Below are 22,373 nucleotides of genomic sequence, written 5' to 3' on the forward strand. Positions count from 1 at the left end.
AGTGGAGGGGCTGGGCGCCCTGTGGCTCACGCCTGTAATCCTAGCTACTCAGGAGGCTGAGATCTGAGGAGCACGGTTCAAAGCCAGCCCCGGCAGGAAAGTCCGTGAAACTCTTATCTCCAATTAACCACCAGAAAAGCAGAAGTGGGGCTGTGGCTCACGTGGTAGAGTGCTAGACTTGAGCTGAAGAGCTGAGGGACAGCGCCCAGGCCCAGAGTTCAAACCCTATGACTGACAAAAAAAAAAAAGAAGTGGAGGAATGGCCCAATGTTCTTCAAGGAAGCATTAATTATGAATCAGAAAACAGCATGATGTGTAATTCACAAGAGTCAGATCTCCAAGACAACTATGCATTGGTGTCCATCACAGTAATTAGTCCTTAAAAGTTGTACTTAAAAGGTGAATCTTTAATCAACTCTAAAATAATTTATTGAGGCTTCATCTAGCAATCTACTGATTACGCGCTGCAAAGGGGGGGCCGAGGCCCTGAAGGTCATGTGCAGGCCACTGCATGGAGTTGGGAAGAGCACAGGTCCCGAGGGCAGAAGGCACTTTTCTTCCAGGAGGCCCCTCAGGGCGGGGCGGGGCGGGGCGGGGCAGGCCTGCCGTGGCACTGCCACTCTCAGACTGCGCCGGAGCCTAAACGGCACTCATCTCCAGCCCTTCATCCATAAAAGGTGCCACAAATTATCTACAGCACCACAAAACTCAGAATATATTCTAGAAGTTTTTGCCGGTTGCACTGAGGTAGGAAAGTGCTGCTCAGTTCTAAAACAGATACTTTCTTTTGCTTGGTTTCTTTGAACACCTGAAGAGAAAGTTTAAAGTAAATTAAAGGAGAAAAAAGAGGGGGGGGCTTTATTTTGTCATCAACCCTTGACGTACAAGGCAGTGAAGGCATACCCAAGTGCAAGCGTGGACGGGGAGGCAAGTGAGTGTGAAGTGGGGGTTTTAGGGGAGGTGGTCTTGACTGAAATCACTTCATTAAGCTTCCCACCCCAGTCCCTTTCCAAAGGTCACTGGAGGAAGTGCAGGTATGGCTCAAGTGCCAGCCTTGAGCAAAAAAGCCAAGGGAGAGCTGAAGGCCCTGAGTTCAAGGCCCAGTACCAGCCCCCAAATCAAAGGTCACAGTAGCTCTGTAGAGCACATGGCCTGCATGACAGGTGAGGGCAAAGGATCACTGAAGACAATAGTAGCAAAAACACAAGACAAAGGCAAGAAATCTCCGGAATACCATGTGCATAGGTATTCTGAGATCCACGGATACCTGCCACACAGACACAGCTGGGGCAGGAATGAGAACCAGTGCTCAGGCTATTAAAATAAATCTGCACTGATTGGCCTCATCCCCCACAAACCCCACCCCGACCTTCATTCCTAGACACACTCTCCCACTTAACCCAGGAAAAGCACTTCCCTGGGTTCCACCCCACAGCAATCAATGGCAGCACAAGTAGACTGGATCTAAAGAGAACAAAACTAGAGCTTACTTGTGTGTCATAAGTACTGGATACCTACCCCGATATCCTTAAACATTTTCACAGCATTCTTCACAAGACAATACGTGGCGCTCTCGGCTGCAGAGAAACAAGACCTTGTTAATGCCGAGGTCCAGGCCACAAGTCTGGGTGAGGTGTAAGCAAGATGGTGGCAAGCTCCACTTCTGTGGCTGACTACTGGGTAGCTCTCTCTCAAATGTTGTGTTGCCTTTTCATTTACTAAGGGAAAACAGGGAGAATGGGGGGGGGGGAAGGGGAGAGGAGGAAAAAGAGGAAGGGAAAGAGCAATACCCAAAGCATCCACCCTGCAAGGGTTGTGAGACTCAAACAAGGAAATATGTGAAACTTCCTTTAAACTCCCTGGGGATGCTCAGGGATTCTCACACCTGTGACCCAGGTCTAGAAGGCAGCAAATAAGACTGTGAACCTGCGAGTGGCTCACACCTGTAATCCTAGCTAGAGTCCGCTTGTGAGTCTAAGTTCTGAGGACTAGCATTTGAAACAAGGTTCAAAAATCTCCAATTAATCACTAAAAAGGCTGGAAATGAAGCTGGAGCTCAAGTGGTAGAGCACCAGCCTTGAGTAAAAACACTAAGGGACAGTGCCAAGGCCCTCCATTCAAGCCCCAATATTGTCACACACATACATATGCACACACAAACACACATACACACACACAAAACAAAACAAAACAAAACAAAAAGTAGTATGGCTCAAGTGGTAGAGCACTAGCCTTGAGTGCCAAAGCTAAGTGAGAGCACAAGGCCCTGAGCTCAAGCCCCTGGCACAAAATGAAAAAGAATTGTAAACCTGAGTCTGTGCACTGACTAGCCAGGACTGGACAGTTTTCTCATGTGTAAAGTAAACAATGGGGTGGATATCTGCAGATCCCTGCTGACTCTGATCCTGATTCTCCTCAGGAATGATATCTACATGAGCACGGGTGTCCAAGCACACACACAAACATGTGGAGTCATACCTTGCAGTGCCCTAAACTGCAACAACCCGAGCAGCCACCACCAGCAGAAGGAATAAAATGTGCAACACTACACAGCAACAGAAAAAAATGAAAGTGCACACAACATGTATGAATCTCAGACAGTGCGGGGTAAAGAAGGCCAGACATAAGAGTGCCTAAGTGTATCATTTAATTCACGTAGCATACCAAGGCAGAGGTCAGAATAAGTTTGCATTTCCTCCAATTTTCTACAAATACCAGTGGATTTATAAAAGAAACACTGATTTGACATACCATACACAGCGATATTCCGTTCTGTTCTGGTTATGAGGAACTTGTGCAGTTTCTGCAGGTACTCGGGCTCAGCGACAGGACCACTGAAGTTGTGGATGAAGGTGGCGGCAGAGCTGTAGGCCTCCAGCAGGGGCCCAAGAAGCCTCTGCAGGAAGGAGATGAACTGCTGGTGCTCCTTGGACTGACTCACCTGTAAGCACAAGCGCAGGGGGAAGAGTCACAGGAAAGGCTCAGGAGAAGCGAGGGCCAGCGAAAATGACCACATGCACTCCATGTGCAGACAATCTCTTTAGGAGACAAAGGCCAATGCGGATGTGGGCTCTTAATTTCCATTGTTCCTTTTTATAGTGTTTGAGGCTAATGTACACATAACATGGGCTGTCTGACGTAATTATGACACTGGCCCCATTGAAAATAACCGGGTTTGTGCCCTCCAGGTTTTGAGTCCTTGACTCAACAGCCAATCAGTAAAAAGAATAAGCCACTAAAGTGGGCCTAAGGCATGACCACCACCACACCATCAGCTCAGCCCTCACTAGCAACCACATTCTACCTCTCCTACATGTCCAGCACCATGGAGAAGGACAGCCACAGTGAAGAGGTTTTGTAGTAGGAGAGGGGGGCTCAGTTTGACCCCAAAACACAAAGAAAGGTTCACTGATGCCACTGGAGTATGGAAGCAAGACCACTGCCCAATGGTGAAAGCCACACTATCCTGCTAGGGAAGGAGTAGATACCCAAGTGTTGTTTGGAAATAAAACTACTGTGTTGGTGCTTGCTGGACAGATTTCTGGCTGAGGACCCAATCTTCTGCAGAAGTCACTTTTGCTGAGACAATTCTTTATTTTCATGTTTATTGCGACTCCAGTGGTTCTTGGAGTGCATAGTTATAACAATTTGGGGGCTCACCTGGGGTCTTTCCATCTGTGAAAGGAGCCTGGAAGCCCTTTTCCCAAGGGAGACGCGTCCCTCTGCCTTGTTGCAGAGGCCCTGGGGTATTGGGCGATCGGTGCTCTTGGATTGGAAATCCATCAGAGGCCTGAATTCTTTCAGCAACATGGGGAAAGGGAGCTCCAGGGAGTACCACAGCAACATAGCAATTTCATGCACAAACTCAGACAAGAAATGCCACCACCATCGATGGCAAAGTATTTCTTGGTGACAGGGAGATTGAGCACCTAGGTTGTGAGACATCTCCAGGGACTAGCTGTACAAGAAACCTCCCCTGTGTGTGGGGGGGGGGGGAGGGGGGGAGGGGATAAGTACAACAGAGGTGCACAGGAAATCTCCAATAAGGGGGCTAAGTGCACAGGAAAGCTTACGCATGGAAACATGCCTAAAAGGGGAATAGAATTCTAGGCCTAGGGAAACAAAAGTGGGGCTAAGGAGGTTCCTTTGGGCATTTCCCTGTGTGTCCATTGGGAAATGTTAAATTCAGCATGCTAATGTATAGTTGAGTTCTCTATCATTGTCTTTCTTAACAGCCTGTCCTTAGTAGAGGTTCTAAATGTTGTTGGCATCTTCCTCAGGTGTATCTACCTATTCAGGGTTGAAATATGGGTGCTACTCTACCATGGCATGAATTTTCTTAGTGTTTATTGTTGCAAATTTCCAAGAGATCTGTGTTCTCTGTTCTGGGTCTTTGTGTGGTGTGTTAGGTGGTTTCTATAGTCCACTCAAAAGTCCTGTGGCTATGGAACTCAGAGGAAACTTCAGGAATTTCTAAGACTGCTTGAGTGAATCCAATCCTATGACTTTAGGAAACACTACTCTTTCAAAGGAAGAGTCTAACCCTTTAAGTTGGACATTAAGGAAATTCCAGACAATAGAGGACTTAGGGCAGTCCTTAGTTACAGCTCCTGCATTTTCTTATCTTCTTTGGAGAAGTTTCATTTCTTTTCCAAAGTGGACAAAGAAACTGCCCTTGAAGTTCTCCCTGGAATGAACAGTAGCTGGCAGATTAAGGCCAGAGTCTCAGGGCAGAGTTAAGGTATTTGTGGATGGTTCCTCCAGGATGACACAGGGAAAAGACATGATGGCTGTTCAGTGGTGGCTGCATTTAAATTAAGGATTATTAACTTGGGGAGATTGCCTAGTAACCGATCAAACTTGTGAGCTGTTTGCACTCAGGGGGGAACAATGTATATTGATTATGAATATACATTCGGTATGATATATCTTTGAGAAATATGGGCTGAGAGGGGATTAATTAAAAGAAACAAATCTTTAAAAAAAATACTGTCTCATGGGGAGGGAAGAGCTCTGTGCCTCTGTGCTTCCCGAGAGGGTGGTGAAGGTGCCAGTGGCCTTCCTCTGGGACGGTGCAGCACTGGCTTGTCTTTCCACTGAGCTCAAATGCTTTGACCGTCATGACTAGGCGTAAGCACTCGGGCTTGTCAGTGGTGCTTTAGCTATGAATGAGTCACAAGAAGCCTAGTTTATCGAACTGCAACAAGACCTCACCTCATCACTGTAATGTACCCAGAACTCTTCACCAACGTACCTTTAGGTAGCAATCCCGCTGCTCCTCCCCAAAGTCGCTGTCTTCATCTTCTTCACCGCTTCTCCAGTTCAAAGGCTGAGGGAGCTTCTTGTCCCACTGCTGCTCTGCAAGACCAGGACTGATATCTTCCTGGTCATCTTGCTATGCCAAGGAGGCGGCCAACAGTAAATACATATGCACGGGCCCACAAACATCACCCAGGGAGACCCCAAAGCGGCCCTCAACCTTCTCTGAGGGTCATTCCACACATCAATCCAGGTGCTCTCCAAACCCATACCTCAGGAGACAACAAGGGAGAAACGGGACAGGGAGAGGAGCTACCAGACAAATAAATGTCTTTTCAGGTCTTCTAAATAGATGTCTACTTCCTCAGGACTTTCCCTCGTCACTAAATCTACAAGTTAAAACCCTCAGAAAAGAAGACTTGGGATGGACAAGCCCTAAGAACACTGATATACATGGCTGCTCATCCCAGAAGGGGACTTTCAAAGGTCACAGTCAAGAAGTATTTTAGACAACACCATTTCTGCAAAGGGAATTAAACAAATTTGCTCTCTCATTCTTGTTTTTCTTCTTTCTTATCTGGACAGAACTACCTGGCAAATGTAACTAATTTGTTTAAATAATGAGTAGAAATATTGGTCTAAATAATTGAAAAGATAAGGAACTCTGGGCTCCAGTGGCTTATGCCTATAATCCAAGCTACTCCGGAGGCTGAGACCTGAGGATCACAGTTCAAAGCCAGTGAGGCAAGAAAGTCCATGAGACACATAACTCCAACAAACTACTTAGACAAAGCTGGAAGGAGAGCTGTGGCTCAAATGGTAGAGTGCTAGCCTTGAGCAAAGGAAGTTCAGGGGCATCACCCAGGCCCTGAGTTCAAGCCTCAGGACAGGCTAAAATAAGGGGAAAAGGGGAGAAGAAAAGATAAGGAACATGAACTTAAATACAGGCAAATAAAAGGAGGCTCTTCCTCTTACCTCTGCCACAGTAAGAATTCCATACTGGATAAACCTTCCGACTGTTTCATGGCAAACTTGGTAAAATGTCTGGCAGGGCTGAAAAGAACAGTCATTAAAACATAAATGTCACTGGCCCATACTGCACAAAGAGGCTGCTAAATCCTCATTAAAACATAAATGTCACTGGCCCATACTGCACAAAGAGGCTGCTAAATCCTCATTAAAACATAAATGTCAGTGGCCCATACTGCACAAAGAGGCTGCTAAATCCTTCCACTCTACCATCTCATCTACTGTCTTGGTAAATCGTATGATTCTTCATGCCCATTTGATAAATACATGCTCATGAACAAAGCACAGGAATGCCCTTTTCCAACAGGCAGTGCACCTGATGCATCACTACCTGCAGAGGGCGCTCCTGAACTAGATTCTGTCTCCCAATGGAGTAAGTTCTTTTGCTTTTTGAAGATGATCTGTCAAAGCTATTAAAGATTGTCCACAAGCCGGTGGCTCATGTCTGTAATCCTAGCTACTCAGGAGGCTGAGATCTAAGGATTGTGGTTCAAAGCCAACCCAGGCAGGAAAGTCCATGAGACTCTTATCTCCAATAAAATCACAAGAAAACTGGAAGTGGTGCTGTGGCTCAAGAGGTAGAGCACTCGCCTTGAGCTGAAGAGCTAAGGGACAGCACCCAAGCCCAGAGTTCAAGCCCCATGACCGACAAAAAAAAAAAAAAGATTGTCCACAAAAGAAGTAAGGAGATGTAACATTCCAATAATAAAAAAAGACCTGTGGAAAGGATGAGGCTTAGGATCCTTATCTGTCCACACGCATTCCCTGACTGACAGGTTCCCAGTAGGAGGAGCAATCCACCACACATGAAGCAGATGTGGAGGAGGACATACTCAAAACACACGTGCTTGGAAATGTCCCAAGACATTCATTGAAGGGAAAATAACACTGGAGTTCAAACATAAATCCTATCTGATGATTTTGAGAGTCCAACATCTATTTTTCAAAATATGTGCCTCATTATAAACAACTAAGTGTGAAGATGTGATATAAATCTATACTTGTAGTGAAGGGCTTCAGTGAACTGAGCAGGACTTGAGTGATGATTGTTAGGCTGTTCTGACTTTTTAAAAAATTATGATTATCTTTAAGTAGTTGTATAAAGGAGTTGCCACTTAACACAGCAGTTTATGAATACAATGCATCTTGATCAATGTCACTCCTTTCAACATTCACACTGTCTCAACTTTTGTCATCTGCTATTGGATCCTCCATAGGTGAGTGTGTCAATTACTAATGAGCTCACTACTCACTGGGGTTTCTTGCACAGTAGCCGCTCAGACTTTTGAGTCTTTAGAGTAGGTGCTCAGTGTCTTTGGATCTCACCAGTGGAGAACCTTGAGCAATCCACCCTATCCTACTCGGTGCCAGGGCACAGAGCCACAGAAATTCCACACTGGTTTTGTTGTCATTGACACCCACAGAAAGCTGGCCAAAAATTCTCTAAGAGATAAACAAAGGTGGTTCACCTCTCCACACAAAGGTTCAGAGAAAAGAGAGACAAGGTAACACAGAAGAGCCTCACTCACCAGAGAGATGGTGCCTTCGTTGGAGAGCAGGTAGCACAGGCTGGCTGCCTTCCGCACCAGCTGCTCCTGGCTGATCAGGCTGCCGGGGGTGCTGGCAGACCCTCCTGAGCCCCTCTTACTCAGAATGGCATAAAGGCTGCAGGCTGAGAAAATAAAAGCAACATTTAATGAACTTAACAGCACTGGGTCTCTCTATCTAAACAGGTGGTTGATATCAAAAACAATGGTTTGTGTGTGCTACAAATAACAGGGTAGAACCCAACAGGACTCTATTTCGATGATGCCACAGGATCCAGCCCCATCAAAGGTCTTCCTCCCAGCTCAGCCCTCTGCCTTCCTCCTTCTGCATTATCTTAACACGGCCCCTCCACTCTCTTCTCTGCCTTGTGGATCTGCCATCGCAGTTAGATTTTCAGCTCCAAGGTAACAAGACTCCTTACTTGGCCTCCATAGTCAAACATGCAACAGGGTAATTCGGTGAACTACATGGCAGCACAGCAGATTTTTATTTGAAAACCAAAACAACAAGGCACTCCCTCAAATAAGAGGCTGTTGTGTAAATCAAAGTAGACTCTACTGTGCGTTCCAGGCCCTTGGACACTGCAAGAAAATATCTGAGAATATCTGGGGGCCTGACTTACCTATGATGGCCTCCATGATAAAGACATGAAGCACCCCGTTGCTATAGAAGTTGAGTTCGAAGACGGATGGGACAGTTGTGTTGGGAGTAATAAAAAACTCATCATTCCGGCTTGTGTGTGTGATGGTGACACAGTTTCCCAGAAGCTGTATGGCATGCATGACTACATCTTCTGAGTTTCCTGAGAAACCCAGGTCAAAGTCACGAGCCAGCACTTCCTCCTTCATCACAAAGAAGTCTTCCACCAGTGTAGAGAGATGGATGCCCTAAAGACAAAGAAGGAAATGGTCTCATAACAGCAGAAAACGGACTTTCTAAAGGCCAAGGCCAATGTTTCCCAACAAGCAAGATCCACTTGCCTTGACCTCCCGCAGCTCACCACGGATGCCAACAGAAATAGGCCCAGACCACGAAACAGAACAAGTCAGAAAACCAATTCAAAAGCGCTTCCCCTTTCCCCCTCACGAAGGTCATTTCATGAGAACACACCAGATGCCAAAGAACACTCTAGCCACAGGAGCAAGGAAGATCATAAAGGGAAGGGAAGGTAAAAGTGCTTATTTTTTTAAGCAAGGATTTTCTCCATTTTAAATAGTTATCTGACAAGTATTTCGGGGCCTATCTACTGGCCCCATGTCTGGTGTCAAGAACACAACTGGCCAGGTGGGAATGTAAACTTATTCAACCACTTTAGAGAAGTATAGAGGTTCCTCGAAAGACTCCACATAGAGCTCCCCCATGACCCAGCAATCCCACTTTTGGCCATTTACCCAAGTGATCACAAACAAGGCTATACTAAAGCTACCACCACAATGTTTATCACAGCATTATTTACAATAACTAAGATATGGAACCACCCAGATGCCCCTCAGTAGATGAATGGATCAAGAAAATGTGATACAAAATGGAATTCTATGCCTCCATCAGAAAGAATAGCATCACCCCATTTGTTAGGAAATGGAAAGACTTGGAAAAAATTATATTAAGTGAAGTAAGCCAGGCCCAAAGAAACAGAGGTCCCATGGTTTCCCTTATTTGCAATAATTAGTGTATGTCTAGGACAAGCAGAAAAGGTCAAAAGCTATGTACCTATGACCATATAAGATGATGCTAAGCAAAATGAACCCCAAGACAGGGACACAAGTGGTTTTTTATTTCTTGCTATTGTTTTTAACATACTTATAATGTACTATGTGATTTTTTTTTGTTTCTTTGGTATGTTCCTCCCCCACGGTATAACCCGTTTCACTGTATTTGATTTGGGTGCCCTGAATCTTGTATATACACTTTTCTAATTTGGGGAGGGGAAGGGAAAAAACAAAATGCTTAAATAGGGATACTGGTTGACCCATTATAACAATGAAATGTAGAAGACACTATGTTGAAAATGAACTTTACAACTTGTAGGGGGTTGGGAGGGAGGAGTTGGGGAGGTGGGGAAGGAAGGGATGGTAGGGGAAAAACAAAAGAGGATATAACAATGCTCAATAGGAAATGTACTCATTACCTTATTCATGTAACTGTAACTCCTCTGTACACTATTCTTACAATAAAAATTGTATTTAAAAAAAAAAAACACAACTGGCCAGGATAAATGTGCTCTCTCCCCCTGAACAGCTTAGACAGATTAGCTGGGCTAAAACTCATGGTGAATTCCAAAGTACAAGTCAAATCACTTAGAAATGGTTCACTCTCAGAATGCCAAGAGATGTCATTGAAATATATCCTCTTTACACTAATCATATTAACCAACGAATGTCATATTACTATGCATATGAGTCTTTCTTATGTACCTTTTTAAATTGTGTAATATAATGGGTTTCATTATGACATTTTCATACATGTGTACAATGTACCTCGATCATCTTCCTCCACCAGATTTAGAAACTCTTCTGGACAGGGTCCTAGGCTAATGTCACTTTTTACCCCACAGTACTAGCAGAAACAGGAGAAATCTACCCTGGATAAGTAGACAGCTGGCAAAACATCTCGGACTATCTCCTGAACTACCGGTGGCGCTGCAGACATACCTGCCTGTGTCTGTAGAGGAGCAGGCAGGCCACGATGTGGGTGGACATAATGGCACAAGACTTGCTAGCAGCTGGAAGGCAAACACAGAGCTTTATTTGTACTTTCTTTTCATTTAAAACAAGAAGTATTTAAAGTCCTGACTACCACAATTTCCATAATTGCATTTGTCAATGGAAACACAACTGGATTTCCCAGAGTTCTGTGCACCAGACCCTTCTCGGAGATCACTGCTCATCAGGCCACAGCCTGAGTCAGGTCCAGCTTCAATCCAGGCCCATGGGATTATGTTATTGAATGACCAAAATATGCCTTTATTGAAATGCCAAGACATAATAATAATAATAATAATGTAGTGACTCTACATCACTCTCTTACAGATATCTACCACATCAAAATGAAGGTACAGTAAAAAACCAAAAGAGGATTTGGAGTTAGAATAAAGTGAACTCCAGTCCTAACTTCTACACTTATTTCACAAATTCCTGAGCCTCAGTTTGAAACTTCTATCCAGCCCAGGGGGCCAGCGAGTTCACCATTGTGAGTATTCAGACTGAGCTCATAAGGGAAGTATATTGGTTTAATTTCTTCTTTGCAGCCTAGCCCAGTTAGGGAGAGAGGGAGTAGAAACTCAAGTGAAAACACCAATACTGCATAATCTAACACTCTGAATATGTATAGAATGATCATTGTATAGATCAGTTACGTGAATGACCCAAGAATAATCTCAAATGATGATGTCATTTGTGAGTTTTCTGGGAGATGACAATGAAAACTGACAGTTTCCGTGTGTGAAAAAAAGAAATAAAAGAATGCAGTTACATATTTCATCGTTCTAGCAATACAAAGTACCATATTTCTAGCAATTACACCAAGACTTTTTATAAAGAGTTCTTTATAAAAAATAAATGTATTATAAGTGAAAAACAGCACAACACAAAGCTATTAAAGTATCTGTAGAGATTAAACAGCAACATCACTTGTTATCTGGGTAATGGATATATTTCACCTTCATTTTCCAGCCCTTCAAGTAACAGGAAGTACTTAGTTAGCATCCAGATCTTAGGCAAAGGAAACACACAATCAACTGTCCTTAAAAATACAATGACATGGGGCTAGGAAGGTGGCTCAGTGGTGGAGTGCTTGCCTTGCATACATGAGGCCCTGGGTTCAATTCCTCAGCACCTCATAAGCAAAAAAGAAAAAAAGCCAGAAGAGGCACTGTGGCTCAAGTGGTAGAGTGCTAGCCTTGAGCTGAATTGCTGAGGGACAGCGCCGAGGCCCAGAGTTCAGGCCTCACAACTGACAAAAAAATACAACCAATGATGTGATCTGGAGATCACAGATGGCTCAGAGACAGAGCCCTTGCCTAGCAAGTGTGCAGTCATGCATTGAGCTACAGCACTGTGAACAGAAGGGAGAAAGGGAAAAGGGAAGGAGAAGGAAAGAAAGGAGGAAGGAGAAGAGGGAGTGAGAAAGAAGGAAGGAGATTTTAAAAAAGGAGGGAGAGATTGAGAAAGAAAAGAAAGAAGGAAAGGAGGGAGTGAGTAAGGAATGGAAGAAAGGAAGAGAGGGAAGAAGGGAGGTTCCCGTGGCTGGGAGTCAAACAGGAAGAGGAACTGCTAGAAGGGAAGGAGCAAGCTGAGGGGAAAGGTCCTCCAGGACAGTGTGGGCAGGAATTGCTCACAGCCTGACTTAGACATGGCTGCAGGAATGTCCAGAAGTTCCCGCAGGGGCTCAGCACCAAGACAGCATGGTGCTGCTGTCTGGGATTCTAAAGCAACCTCTACAACAGTTCCCAGTGATGCACTATTTATGGCTGGGGCATAATGCCTTCAGTTCATATTCTTCAGGGCCACTCTGACTTAGGTATTTATACACAATTATTCCATGGAGAGGAGCAGAAGCTATCTGAGTGCAGAATCACTAGGGACCCATTTGTATTCCCCATAGCTCAAACCAAGCTTCAGGATTAATAGTCGCTCAATGTTTACTGAATAAGATACCCAAGGGGTTTGAGGAGAAAGAGATCTTCAACTATAAACCTAGATGATGTACCACACATAATTCAAGACACCTATTCAGCCTGGCACCAGAAGCTGCCACATGTCTGTAATCTTATCTACTCAGGAGGCTGAGATCTGGTTTGAAGCCAGCCCACGCAGAAAAGTATCTGTAAGACTATTATATCCAATAAACTACTCAAAAAAGTCCAAAGTGGTGCTGTGCTCAAGTGGTAAAGTAGATGCCCTGAGTACAAAGCAGCTCAGGGACAGCACCTGTCCCTAAGTTCAAGCCCAAGGACCACCACCAACAAAAACAAATATTCAGGGTGGGGGCATGGCCCAAATGGTACAGCACTTGCCTAGCAAGTGAGAGATACTGTGTTCAAACCACAGCGCCACGAAAAAAAGAATACCCAAGGAACCATAAGCAAAAGGAGCCACACCTCATTTTGACAAAACTATTGTTTTAAGAGCACAGGTACTATCCCATGACACCTACAGCATAGCAGGAGGCACTACACACTTCAAACCTCTAGTGTTCTTTCTAAAACTTTAACTGTCACCTTCTGGGGATTAAGTAATAGACCTAGTAGAAGAAATTACCCCCAGTAACCTGCAGAGTTTCCACTGTGCCACATGGATTCTGAGCTGAAGAATTCAGTTTGGAATTGTACTCACTGAAGAGAATGTGTTCCGCCAGATTTGCAATCAGCCTTCGTCGAAAGGATTCATCGGCTGCATTCCGGGACTCATTACTAGACGTGTCTACACCTTCATCAGCAGCATCATTAGGTCTGAAATGATTGTAAAATCAGTGCCCCTGTATCCCCAATCTTTTACAAGGCAAATGACATGGGATTAAGTCTACAAATATATAGATACTTCAAATTCCTACAGACTTCTAACTTACACCACAAATAGGTTGTTACTATGGATTGTTTCCCATCATAACCTACTTTATTAGATTTTGTATACTGTCCTGAACTAAATGTGTTATTTAGTTATGACTACATATGTTATTTGGTTGTTGGCACATTGCTTCCAAAGATGACTAGCAGAAAAAAAATGAAGAAAATAGATGTCACATTTTCAAACACATCTGCAAATAATGCTTCCACTTATTAAAGGAAGAGCTTCTTATACAATTCAATTTGAATTCTGAAAATTCAAATAGCACAAAATCTTACATGTTTCATTTATACATGACATAAGTAACCTAAGTTACTACAAAGAATTTAGTTCAAACATTCAAAAACATAAATCAAATTAGAATTCCCATATAATTCACAAATCAAAACTATTTTATATGCAAATCATCAAAAAACCCAAATACACATTTTCACAACCTTTAGCAGATCAAAGGAAAAGTTAGTCCCATGAGGAAATGAGCAAGAATAATATTCTATTTATTAGCACATATACAATATTGCAGCTTTCTCTATATATACATATAGCGTACTTCAATCACATGCATATCTATTACTCTTTCTATTCCCTTCCTTTCATTTATAATTTTTTGCAATAGATAATGGGCTCCATTAGGCTATTTTCTTTCTTTCTTTCTTTCCTTCTTTCTTTCTTTCTTTCCTTCTTTCTTTCTTTCTTTCTTTCTTTCTTTCTTTCCTTCTTTCTTTCTTTCTTTGTTGGTCATGGAGCTTGAGCTCTGGGCCTGGGTGCTGTCCCTCAGCTCTTCGGCTCAAGGCAAGCGCTCTACCACTTGAGTCACAGCACCACTCCAGTTTTCTGGTGGTTTATTGGAGATAAGAGTTTCACAGACTTTGCTGCTAGGACTGGCTTTGAACCATGATCCTCAGATCTCAGCCTCCTGAGTAGTTAGGATTATAGGCGTGAGCCACCGGTACCCTGCTTAGGCTATTTTCATGCACGCAAATAATATACATCAATAATTTTAAACCCCTCCCCTTAGCTTCTCCCCCTTCCCACTGACTGGTTCCACCCCCTCCTTTTACATTTATGTCATACATATTTACATCTAGATTCTGTATATGAGAGGAAACACAGCATATTTGTTTTTTTGAGTTTGCCTTATTTTGAAAAGACATGTCCTTTTAATAGTAACCTACTTTTATATGCAAAATAAGAAGTAATAGTTATTTGATAGCTTAGTTAATATAAAAAATTTATGCAAATCTTACCTGGAAGGAAGTATCACTGGTAACAATGCTTGCTCCAAAGAATGGGGCGCAGACACAGGTTTCTGACTTTGGCTTTCTAAATACTCCTGGAAAAAAAACAAAAACAAAAACAAAACAAGAACATGAGGAATACTCTTGTTGTCTTACTTTCCTATCAACATATAAAATATATTTTGATTTTCAAAGGTTAAAAGTAACCAAATACCATTGGCTGGTGCCTGTAATCCTAGCTACTAGGAGGCTGAGATCTGAGGATTGTGGTTCAAAGCCAGCCAGATCAGGAAAGTCTATAATACTCTTATCACCAGTTAACTACCCAAAAGCCAGAAGTGCAGTTGTGGCTCAAGCAGTAGAGTGTTAGCCATGAGCAAAAAATCTCAGAGACAGCACCCACACCCTAAGTTATAGCCCCAAGACTCACACACACACACACACACACACACACACACACATACACACACACCACACAATGGTTAAAGGGAGATATTTAGAAAACAGGTCATGGTAAAAAGTTTAGAAATACTTTCTATATCTAAAGCATGTCCAAAATAAGTCATAAACAATTAGGGAGCATGGAGTTTAGGAATGGAACATACAAAGAATAGATGATTAGTAAATAAAATAAATCATATTAAGTGAAGTAAGCCAGGCCCATGGTTTCCCTTATTTGCAATAACTAGTATATGTCTGAGACAAGCAGAAACGGTCAGATAAATTGATGTTAAGTGAAATAAACCCCAAGATAAGGACTCAGTGGTTTTTCTTTCTTGCTATTGTTTCTAACATCTTTATAAGGTGATTTATTTGTTGCTTTGTATGTCCCTCCCCCATGGTATAACCCTGTTTTCACTGTATTTGATGTTGGTATAATTTGGGGAGGAGAAGGGAAAAAACACATTGTTTAAATAGGGATATAGGTAGGTCCACTGCAACAATGAAATGTACAAGATACTATGTCAAAAAATGAACTTTACAACTTTGGTGTGTGGGGGTGGGTGTTGGTAAGGGGAAACAAAGGAGGAGGCAACAATGTTTGATAAGAAATGTACTCATTACCTTGCTCATGTAATTGTAACCCCTTTGTATGGTATTTTTACAATAAAAAAACTTACTAATAAAAAAATTTTTAAAATGAAACCTGACTTTTGTTTGGAAACTATATAACTTCAAAATTAGTAACACTGATAACTGAGACAACCACCTTTGAAGGAAATCTGGCAATCTGAGGCCCGTAATACTTAATAAAAGTGCAATACCAAAGTGAATTGTTCTCTATTCTCCAATAGAGAAGGTGTGTGATCATTTAAAAAAATAAAAGACCAAGAACAAGTAAGAATTGGTGCAGTTCCTCCACAGTTAAAACGCAGAAGGCCAGAAAGAATCCACATAGCAGTCAGAATCTTCTTTTCCATTTGTAGGAGAGGGTATTAAACACAGGCCCTACTAGTTAGGCAAGGGTTCTACCATTTCAGCTAAGCCTCCTGCTATAGTGTAAAGCCTTTTTCTAAGCTCATATTCTTGTAAAAGTAGATGTAGAACAGGAGAATCAGGGCCTCTGCTCCTGCCTCAGTTTCTTACCTATACCTTTCTCTGTCTCTCTCCTTTATTCAATTTGAAAATCAATGGAATTTAAGATGGCGGGATCTCAGGGAACTGGCAGTCCCAGGCTTTTAATGAGATTGGAATTCCCCTTGGGGTTTTAGAATACTGGATCCTTCTTTAGCATACAGCATCATCCTATCCATTTTATCTGGATTTTAGGGGAAGTATTTTAAGTATTTTTTAAAAATTCCCCCTAAATGCAATACCTATTAAACTTTAAAACATAACACAGGACACCAACATGTATCATAAAGTAATATGCAAGAGTCTCATGATTTTTTTTTCTTTTGTTAATTGTGAGGCTTGAACTCAGCGCCTGGGCAACTGTCCCTGAGCCTCCTTGTATTCAAGGCCACAGTGCCACTTCTGGTTTTTGAGTGGTTAACTGGAAATAAAGAGTATCACAGGAACTTTTCTGCCTAGAGTTGCCTCAAACCGCAATCCTCAGATCTCAGCATCCTGAGTAGCTAGGATTACAGGTGTGAGCCATCTATGTCCAGCGGATTTTTTTTTTCTTTTTTAATAGCAATAAATAGCTTGGCATCTCCCAAAGATAGTCATCTCACCTCTGTGTCACTAGGCACACTTTGACTAAAAAGTTCAGGTGAGGTTACTTTTTTCATAGTGCTGCTTTTCAAGAAAGGAAAAGGATGTCACAGTCAGCAAACATTGGATTAGAGCTGGAACAAGCCCTCAGGGTTTTTTGTTTTTGTTTTTTTTTTTGCCTCCAGACAATGCTTTGACCATAGTTGATACCAACAGGCTCTCACCTTTAAAGAAAATGGTTGTGCGAAGTCCACTCTGACATAGCCATAGTTTTTCCGTAACATCCTAATAACACCTCGTGCTACACTCCACAGGCTCTCATTCTTCTTGGGTTTGCCCTAAATTCCAGAGGTGAAAAAACAACACAGTAAGAAATAAGTCAGGTACAGCCATTCTGCTTTCCAAAGGATAGGAGTACAAGATTAAAAGAAGAAAACAAGTTACCCATTAACTAATACCTATAAGAAAATGTTTAGTGTTTACAGAAGCTAAAAGATGTAATGAGTTGCGGAGTCAATATTTACTACTATTCCATTTAGTTCCCATAATTCACATAAGTATAGCTACAAAGTAATGAAGGAAAAAATGCCATAACACCCTAAAAACCATTCTGTGAGCAGTCCAAGGGGCTACCTATCTGAAGTCTGTGGATTACCAAGCCTAAATACCTAACTTCAAAGCACTAAATGTCATTATTAACCTCACAGTGTCCACAGAGCTGACTATTTGCTCAGAAAGCATTTATCAAGTATTTGTTGTACATAGAAGGGGAATCGTGAAAGACACCCTTGCATATACAGTCAGGATATTCAAGGACACATAGGAAGAATGCCACTCATCTGGTAATCCAAGTCCATCCCTTAAAGTATAAAACCTACAGTGGTCATGTGTCCTTGAATACCTCACTTATTTAAAGCGGCAAGTTTGAAACAAGTACACTAATTCAGGACCAAACTTGATTCCTCACATTGTTGGTAGATGTGGTAAGGTAGAAGAACCAAAATGTATGAAAGTTCAACATACATACTCTATGATCTATCACTTCTACCCCTAGGTAGATGTCAAAATGAATATATAGGGTACCAAGGATCAACTGTGGCTTATTCATGTATTGGAATACTGAGTGGCTTTGAGAATCAACTAATTACATACAGCAACAGAGAAGAATATCAAAAATACCTGTGAGAACAGAAGGAACTAGATCCCAAAAGAGTAAGCACTATTCATCCCATTTATATAACGCTTAGTAACAAGCAAAACTAATATATTCTGTAAGAAGTCAGATAAGTGGTTATTCAGAAGGGACTGATGACAGGAGGGGCCCAAGGGAGCCTTGTGGAATCTTGATGTGTTTCCCTCATTTGAATGCTGATTACATAGATATATGCACTGTAAATAACTCAGTGTGCATATTAATGATTTATGCATTCTTTGGGGTAGAAAGTTCATTGCAGCCAGATGATGGTGGTTCATGCCTAGCTACTAAGGAGGCTGAGATCCAGAAGTTCATGTTTTGAGGCCAGCCCCAAAAGAAAAGTCCAAGTGACTTCATTTCCGAAATAATCAGCAAAGAATTGGACTAGATATGTGATTCAAGTTGCAAGCTAAATGTGAGCCCAGAGTTCAAACTCTGGGACTGGAAAAAACAAAGTTTACCAGTGAGCTGGAGATATTGCTCAAGTAGTAAGATATATGTCTACTCTGTATAACAAGTACAAGGCACTGAGTTCAAACCCCACTACTACCACTATCCACTCCCCCCCCAAAACTGATTGAAAATAAATACCGCCACCCCTCAAATTAATTTGTTGTTCTTTTGTCCACATGAGCCCGCCAGTTCTTCAGGCTTAATTGAAATAAATGCACACACAATTAGCCGGCCCTTAGGAGAGGGGCCAGAAGCCTCCACTTCCCAGTCCTATGACCAAGGCCAATACATCTAATTGTGCATAGGAAAATACCACACAAGAAGTCTCTGCCTAGTGGGTGTCGGAGAGGAAGGCGGTCACCATGCCTCCCCAGCCATGTTTCAAGACTGCTCTCCAGTTAGACAATACTAAGAGATACTCTTAGTTAATCCTATAAGCAAAACCAAATGCTAATCATTAGATCTAAAAGAAAACCTGTAAAACAAAACTGAATTTTGCATAGGCACTTCCCTTACCAGTTGTTCACCATTATAGTGACCTTCAATTATGCGATCGTAGGAGATGCCAACCGGTATCACCAAGATGTCGGGGATGGTGTTGGTGGAAAGAGTGTCTACCACCACTGACAACAGTCCTGCCCGGGCACAGGAGGTTTTCCCACTACGGGAGCGTGTGCCTTCCAGAAAAATCTCCAAGAACTGCTGCTGCCGGAGTAGCTCAACTATATGCTGGAGTACGAGAGAAAGCAACACATGAACTTAGTTAGCCACTCAACTTAGATGAAGTGGGAAAAAATTTTCAGGCAAAACCCAGAAAAAAATAGAAACTATAACTTTACTAACGACAAAATATTTCACCTGCACAAATAGCATTAAAGAAGCTTTACCAACACTGTATTTTGGAAAATTCAAAAAAAAAAAAAAAAGTTCATACTTACACCTAAGCCATCATCATTCAAAAGATTCTGAGAATAGTTTTATAAACACTTCAACCCAATCAAATCTTTGTCCTTCCACTTGCTAGCTAACGTAATGGCTTTAAGAATAATTAGAAATCATACACACCCCATGAAGCAAAGCTCTATAGAGAATATCTTTCCGTCCATCTGGTGTTTCATCTAGCCTCCGTCGTATGAAAAAGCCCCCAAGCTTATGGATCAAGGTACTATAAATTCAAAAATGCACTTATTATTTACAAGGAAAAAAAGTCAAATTCCAAGTTACTTCACAACAGTTGCCATTTGTATAAAAACGATCTGTGTTGCCTGAGAGCTGACAGGGAAAATGCAGACATTTATTTTCATGTTATTGACACGTCTCACCCATTTACATTCCATCAATCTGGAGCCTGGAGATCAGTATGTATACTAAAGTTCTAGTACAGCAGTGCCAAGCCAGAGGATTAACCCTGGTGTGCTACCCAGAAGAGAACATGGCACAAATTGTGTAAGGATGATTATTAAAATGCTGTCCACAATCTCAAGATATGGACATTGTCCCATTTCCAGACACACTGAAACTTTCAAATTTGTCTGTAACAAATTTACAGAATGAAGAAAAGTTCCTTGGGGAAAATATTCTCAAATAATTATTACTTAAAGAAGCCAAGGAGAATTCACTAACTTGAAACTGGGTGAAAATAATCTTCATGTACACAGGAATCAAAAAATCCTGATCACAAACCATGTCTATTTTAACAGCATTGATCACCTGTGATAAGAAGTTGCAATTTTCTAAGCCAGGTTTTCCAAACTCACAGCATCTTCCTATTCTCTCAAATGGAATAATTCTTTTCAAATAGATACAGAAATATTTTTATGTATATTGCTATAGAGAAATAATAATTTAAATAATATTTAAATATTTTAAATAATATTTTGAATATTTGTATGTGTATGTGTGTGTGTCGGTCATGGGGCTTGAACTCTGAGCCTGGGCACTGTCCCTCAGCTCTTCAGCTCAAGTCTAGCACTCTACCACTTGAGCCACAGCACCACTTCCAGATTTCTGGTGGTTTATTGGAGATAAGAGTCTCACAGACTTTTCCTGCCTGGGATGGCTTTGAACCCAGATCTCAGTCTCCTGAGTAACTAGGATTACAGGCATAAGCCACTGACAGCCAGCTATATTAGTGTATTTTGGTATCCTCCATAGTCTATATAAAGACTGAGTATCACTTTGAATTCATCCTGCAATGTAAATTCATAATGAGCTGGGGGCTTGGTGGCTCATGCCTATAATCCTAGGTACTCAAGAGACTAAGATCTGAGGATTACAGTTCAAAGCCAGCCTAGGCAAGAAAGTCCATGAGACTTGTATCTCCAATTAACCAGTTAAAAAGCAGGAAGTAGAGCTGTGGATCAAGTGCTAAAGTGCCAGCCTTCAGTGAAAAGCTAAGTAAGAGTGCGAGGCCCTGGGTTCAAGCCCCAATACCAGCATGCATACACACGCATGCATGCACACATACACACATTCATAATCATGTACCCCAGAAGCAGTTTATGACTATGTGGGTAGGAATGTGACAAAACAAGGCTGCAGAGAAATAGGCTGGTGATTTATGACAATTGTCTATGTCTAAAGAAGGAAGGCTAAGTAGTAACTGACTCAAAGTTCATGAAAGGGCTGAATTGTGAGAAAGTATGAGTAAATGGGAATGTGGTTGCTCTAATGACAAGAAGAGGCCAGCCTTCTCTGTGACCCCATGGGAACAGTCTTCCTCCTGTGAGACTGTCCACCAGCAACTTTATGATGCCCTTCACATTTCAGATTCCTTGACCTCAGGACAGGATGCGCCGGGAGTAAAAACAGCTATTCTACCACCCAGAAACCAGGCCTGCCCTGTAGGGTCCAATCACAGTATATTGAAGCTAAATGTTTATTTGTCAGCATGCCTCATTGTAAGCTACTTGACAGAGAAAAATACATGTGCTCTGGAAGCTGGATAAGTATCAATGACTGCATGATTGGACGGCTATGCCTCTGCTGATCACATGAGGCTGGTTAGCTATCCAAGTCCAACACTGAGCCAATGGGCTGGGAACCTGCTCCTGGGCTGGGGATGCTGAAGCCCAGACTGCCACTCTGTACTGCTCTACCTCTCACCGGCTAGGCCACTTCCCTTCCTGTTTCCATCCAAATGAGTCTCCTCTGCTTCACCTTCTACTCACAGAGCTGACCTTACAGCTACTTTTTTCTCAAACCAGCTCAACCCAGTCCTCACCAGCTACCAAGTGGTGATCAGACACACTGTTGACCCTGTTTAGCGAATAGAAAACACCTGTGTCTCTCCTAATACTCTGCTGAACCTGAATCTGGGTTAGTACCAAGTCTTACACATTCACAAAGTACTAAATAGTTTTCAACTTACTACTTTTCAAATCTTCCTATGCCTTCCTCCCAATGAGTACTACTGCACTTCTCATTGAAGCCCTCATTATCTTGTACCCAAACTATTAGAATCAGAATTGAGCTGGGTACCAGTGGCTCACACCTGTAATCCTATCTATTCAAGAGGCTGAGATCTGAGGATCATGGTTCGAAGCCAGTCCAGGTAGAAAAATCCCTAACACTCTTGTATCCAACTAATCAACAAAAAGCTGGAACTGGAAGTATGGTCCAAGTGGTAGAACTCATTTCTTGACTGAAAAAACGAAAAACAGAATCCATTGAACTTCTAATCTAATGTCACCTTTCAAAGCACAGCACCTGTCATTTCTCAAGTAAAGGACAGACACCATACTCTTGGCTGAGAACTTCTTTTAACCCATCTCTTACTACATGTGCAGCTACCAGCCTCTGATCTCTCCCACCTATCTGCCTATCACCTCCCAATCCCATCACACCCCATGGCTTCATTTTCCATAGAATGCACTGCCTTCTCCTGAAAACTCTAACATACACCGTTCATGTTACATTGTACTTCCCACA

At 42.3% G+C, this 22,373-nt stretch overlaps 1 protein-coding gene across 1 annotated transcript in view; it reads right to left on the reverse strand.

Moving 5' to 3' along the window:
* Positions 1–247: 247 nt before the first annotated feature.
* The window catches only part of Gpam (glycerol-3-phosphate acyltransferase, mitochondrial), a 36,612-nt gene continuing 14,486 nt past the window's right edge, over positions 248–22,373 (reverse strand). Inside the window, exons 8-20 of the mRNA XM_013017633.1 lie at positions 19,509–19,608; positions 18,960–19,172; positions 17,020–17,133; positions 14,648–14,733; positions 13,170–13,285; positions 10,488–10,558; positions 8,459–8,723; positions 7,818–7,960; positions 6,235–6,312; positions 5,255–5,395; positions 2,752–2,941; positions 1,519–1,577; positions 248–808 (exon numbers count right to left, since the gene is read on the reverse strand). Coding sequence (XP_012873087.1) covers positions 692–808; positions 1,519–1,577; positions 2,752–2,941; positions 5,255–5,395; positions 6,235–6,312; positions 7,818–7,960; positions 8,459–8,723; positions 10,488–10,558; positions 13,170–13,285; positions 14,648–14,733; positions 17,020–17,133; positions 18,960–19,172; positions 19,509–19,608 — 1,693 coding nt within the window. The 3' untranslated portion in view covers positions 248–691. The remainder of the gene's footprint in view (positions 809–1,518; positions 1,578–2,751; positions 2,942–5,254; positions 5,396–6,234; positions 6,313–7,817; positions 7,961–8,458; positions 8,724–10,487; positions 10,559–13,169; positions 13,286–14,647; positions 14,734–17,019; positions 17,134–18,959; positions 19,173–19,508; positions 19,609–22,373) is intronic.

This window comes from Dipodomys ordii, unplaced genomic scaffold, assembly GCF_000151885.1.
Source record: "Dipodomys ordii isolate 6190 unplaced genomic scaffold, Dord_2.0 Scaffold36, whole genome shotgun sequence".
Classification (NCBI taxonomy): domain Eukaryota; kingdom Metazoa; phylum Chordata; class Mammalia; order Rodentia; family Heteromyidae; genus Dipodomys; species Dipodomys ordii.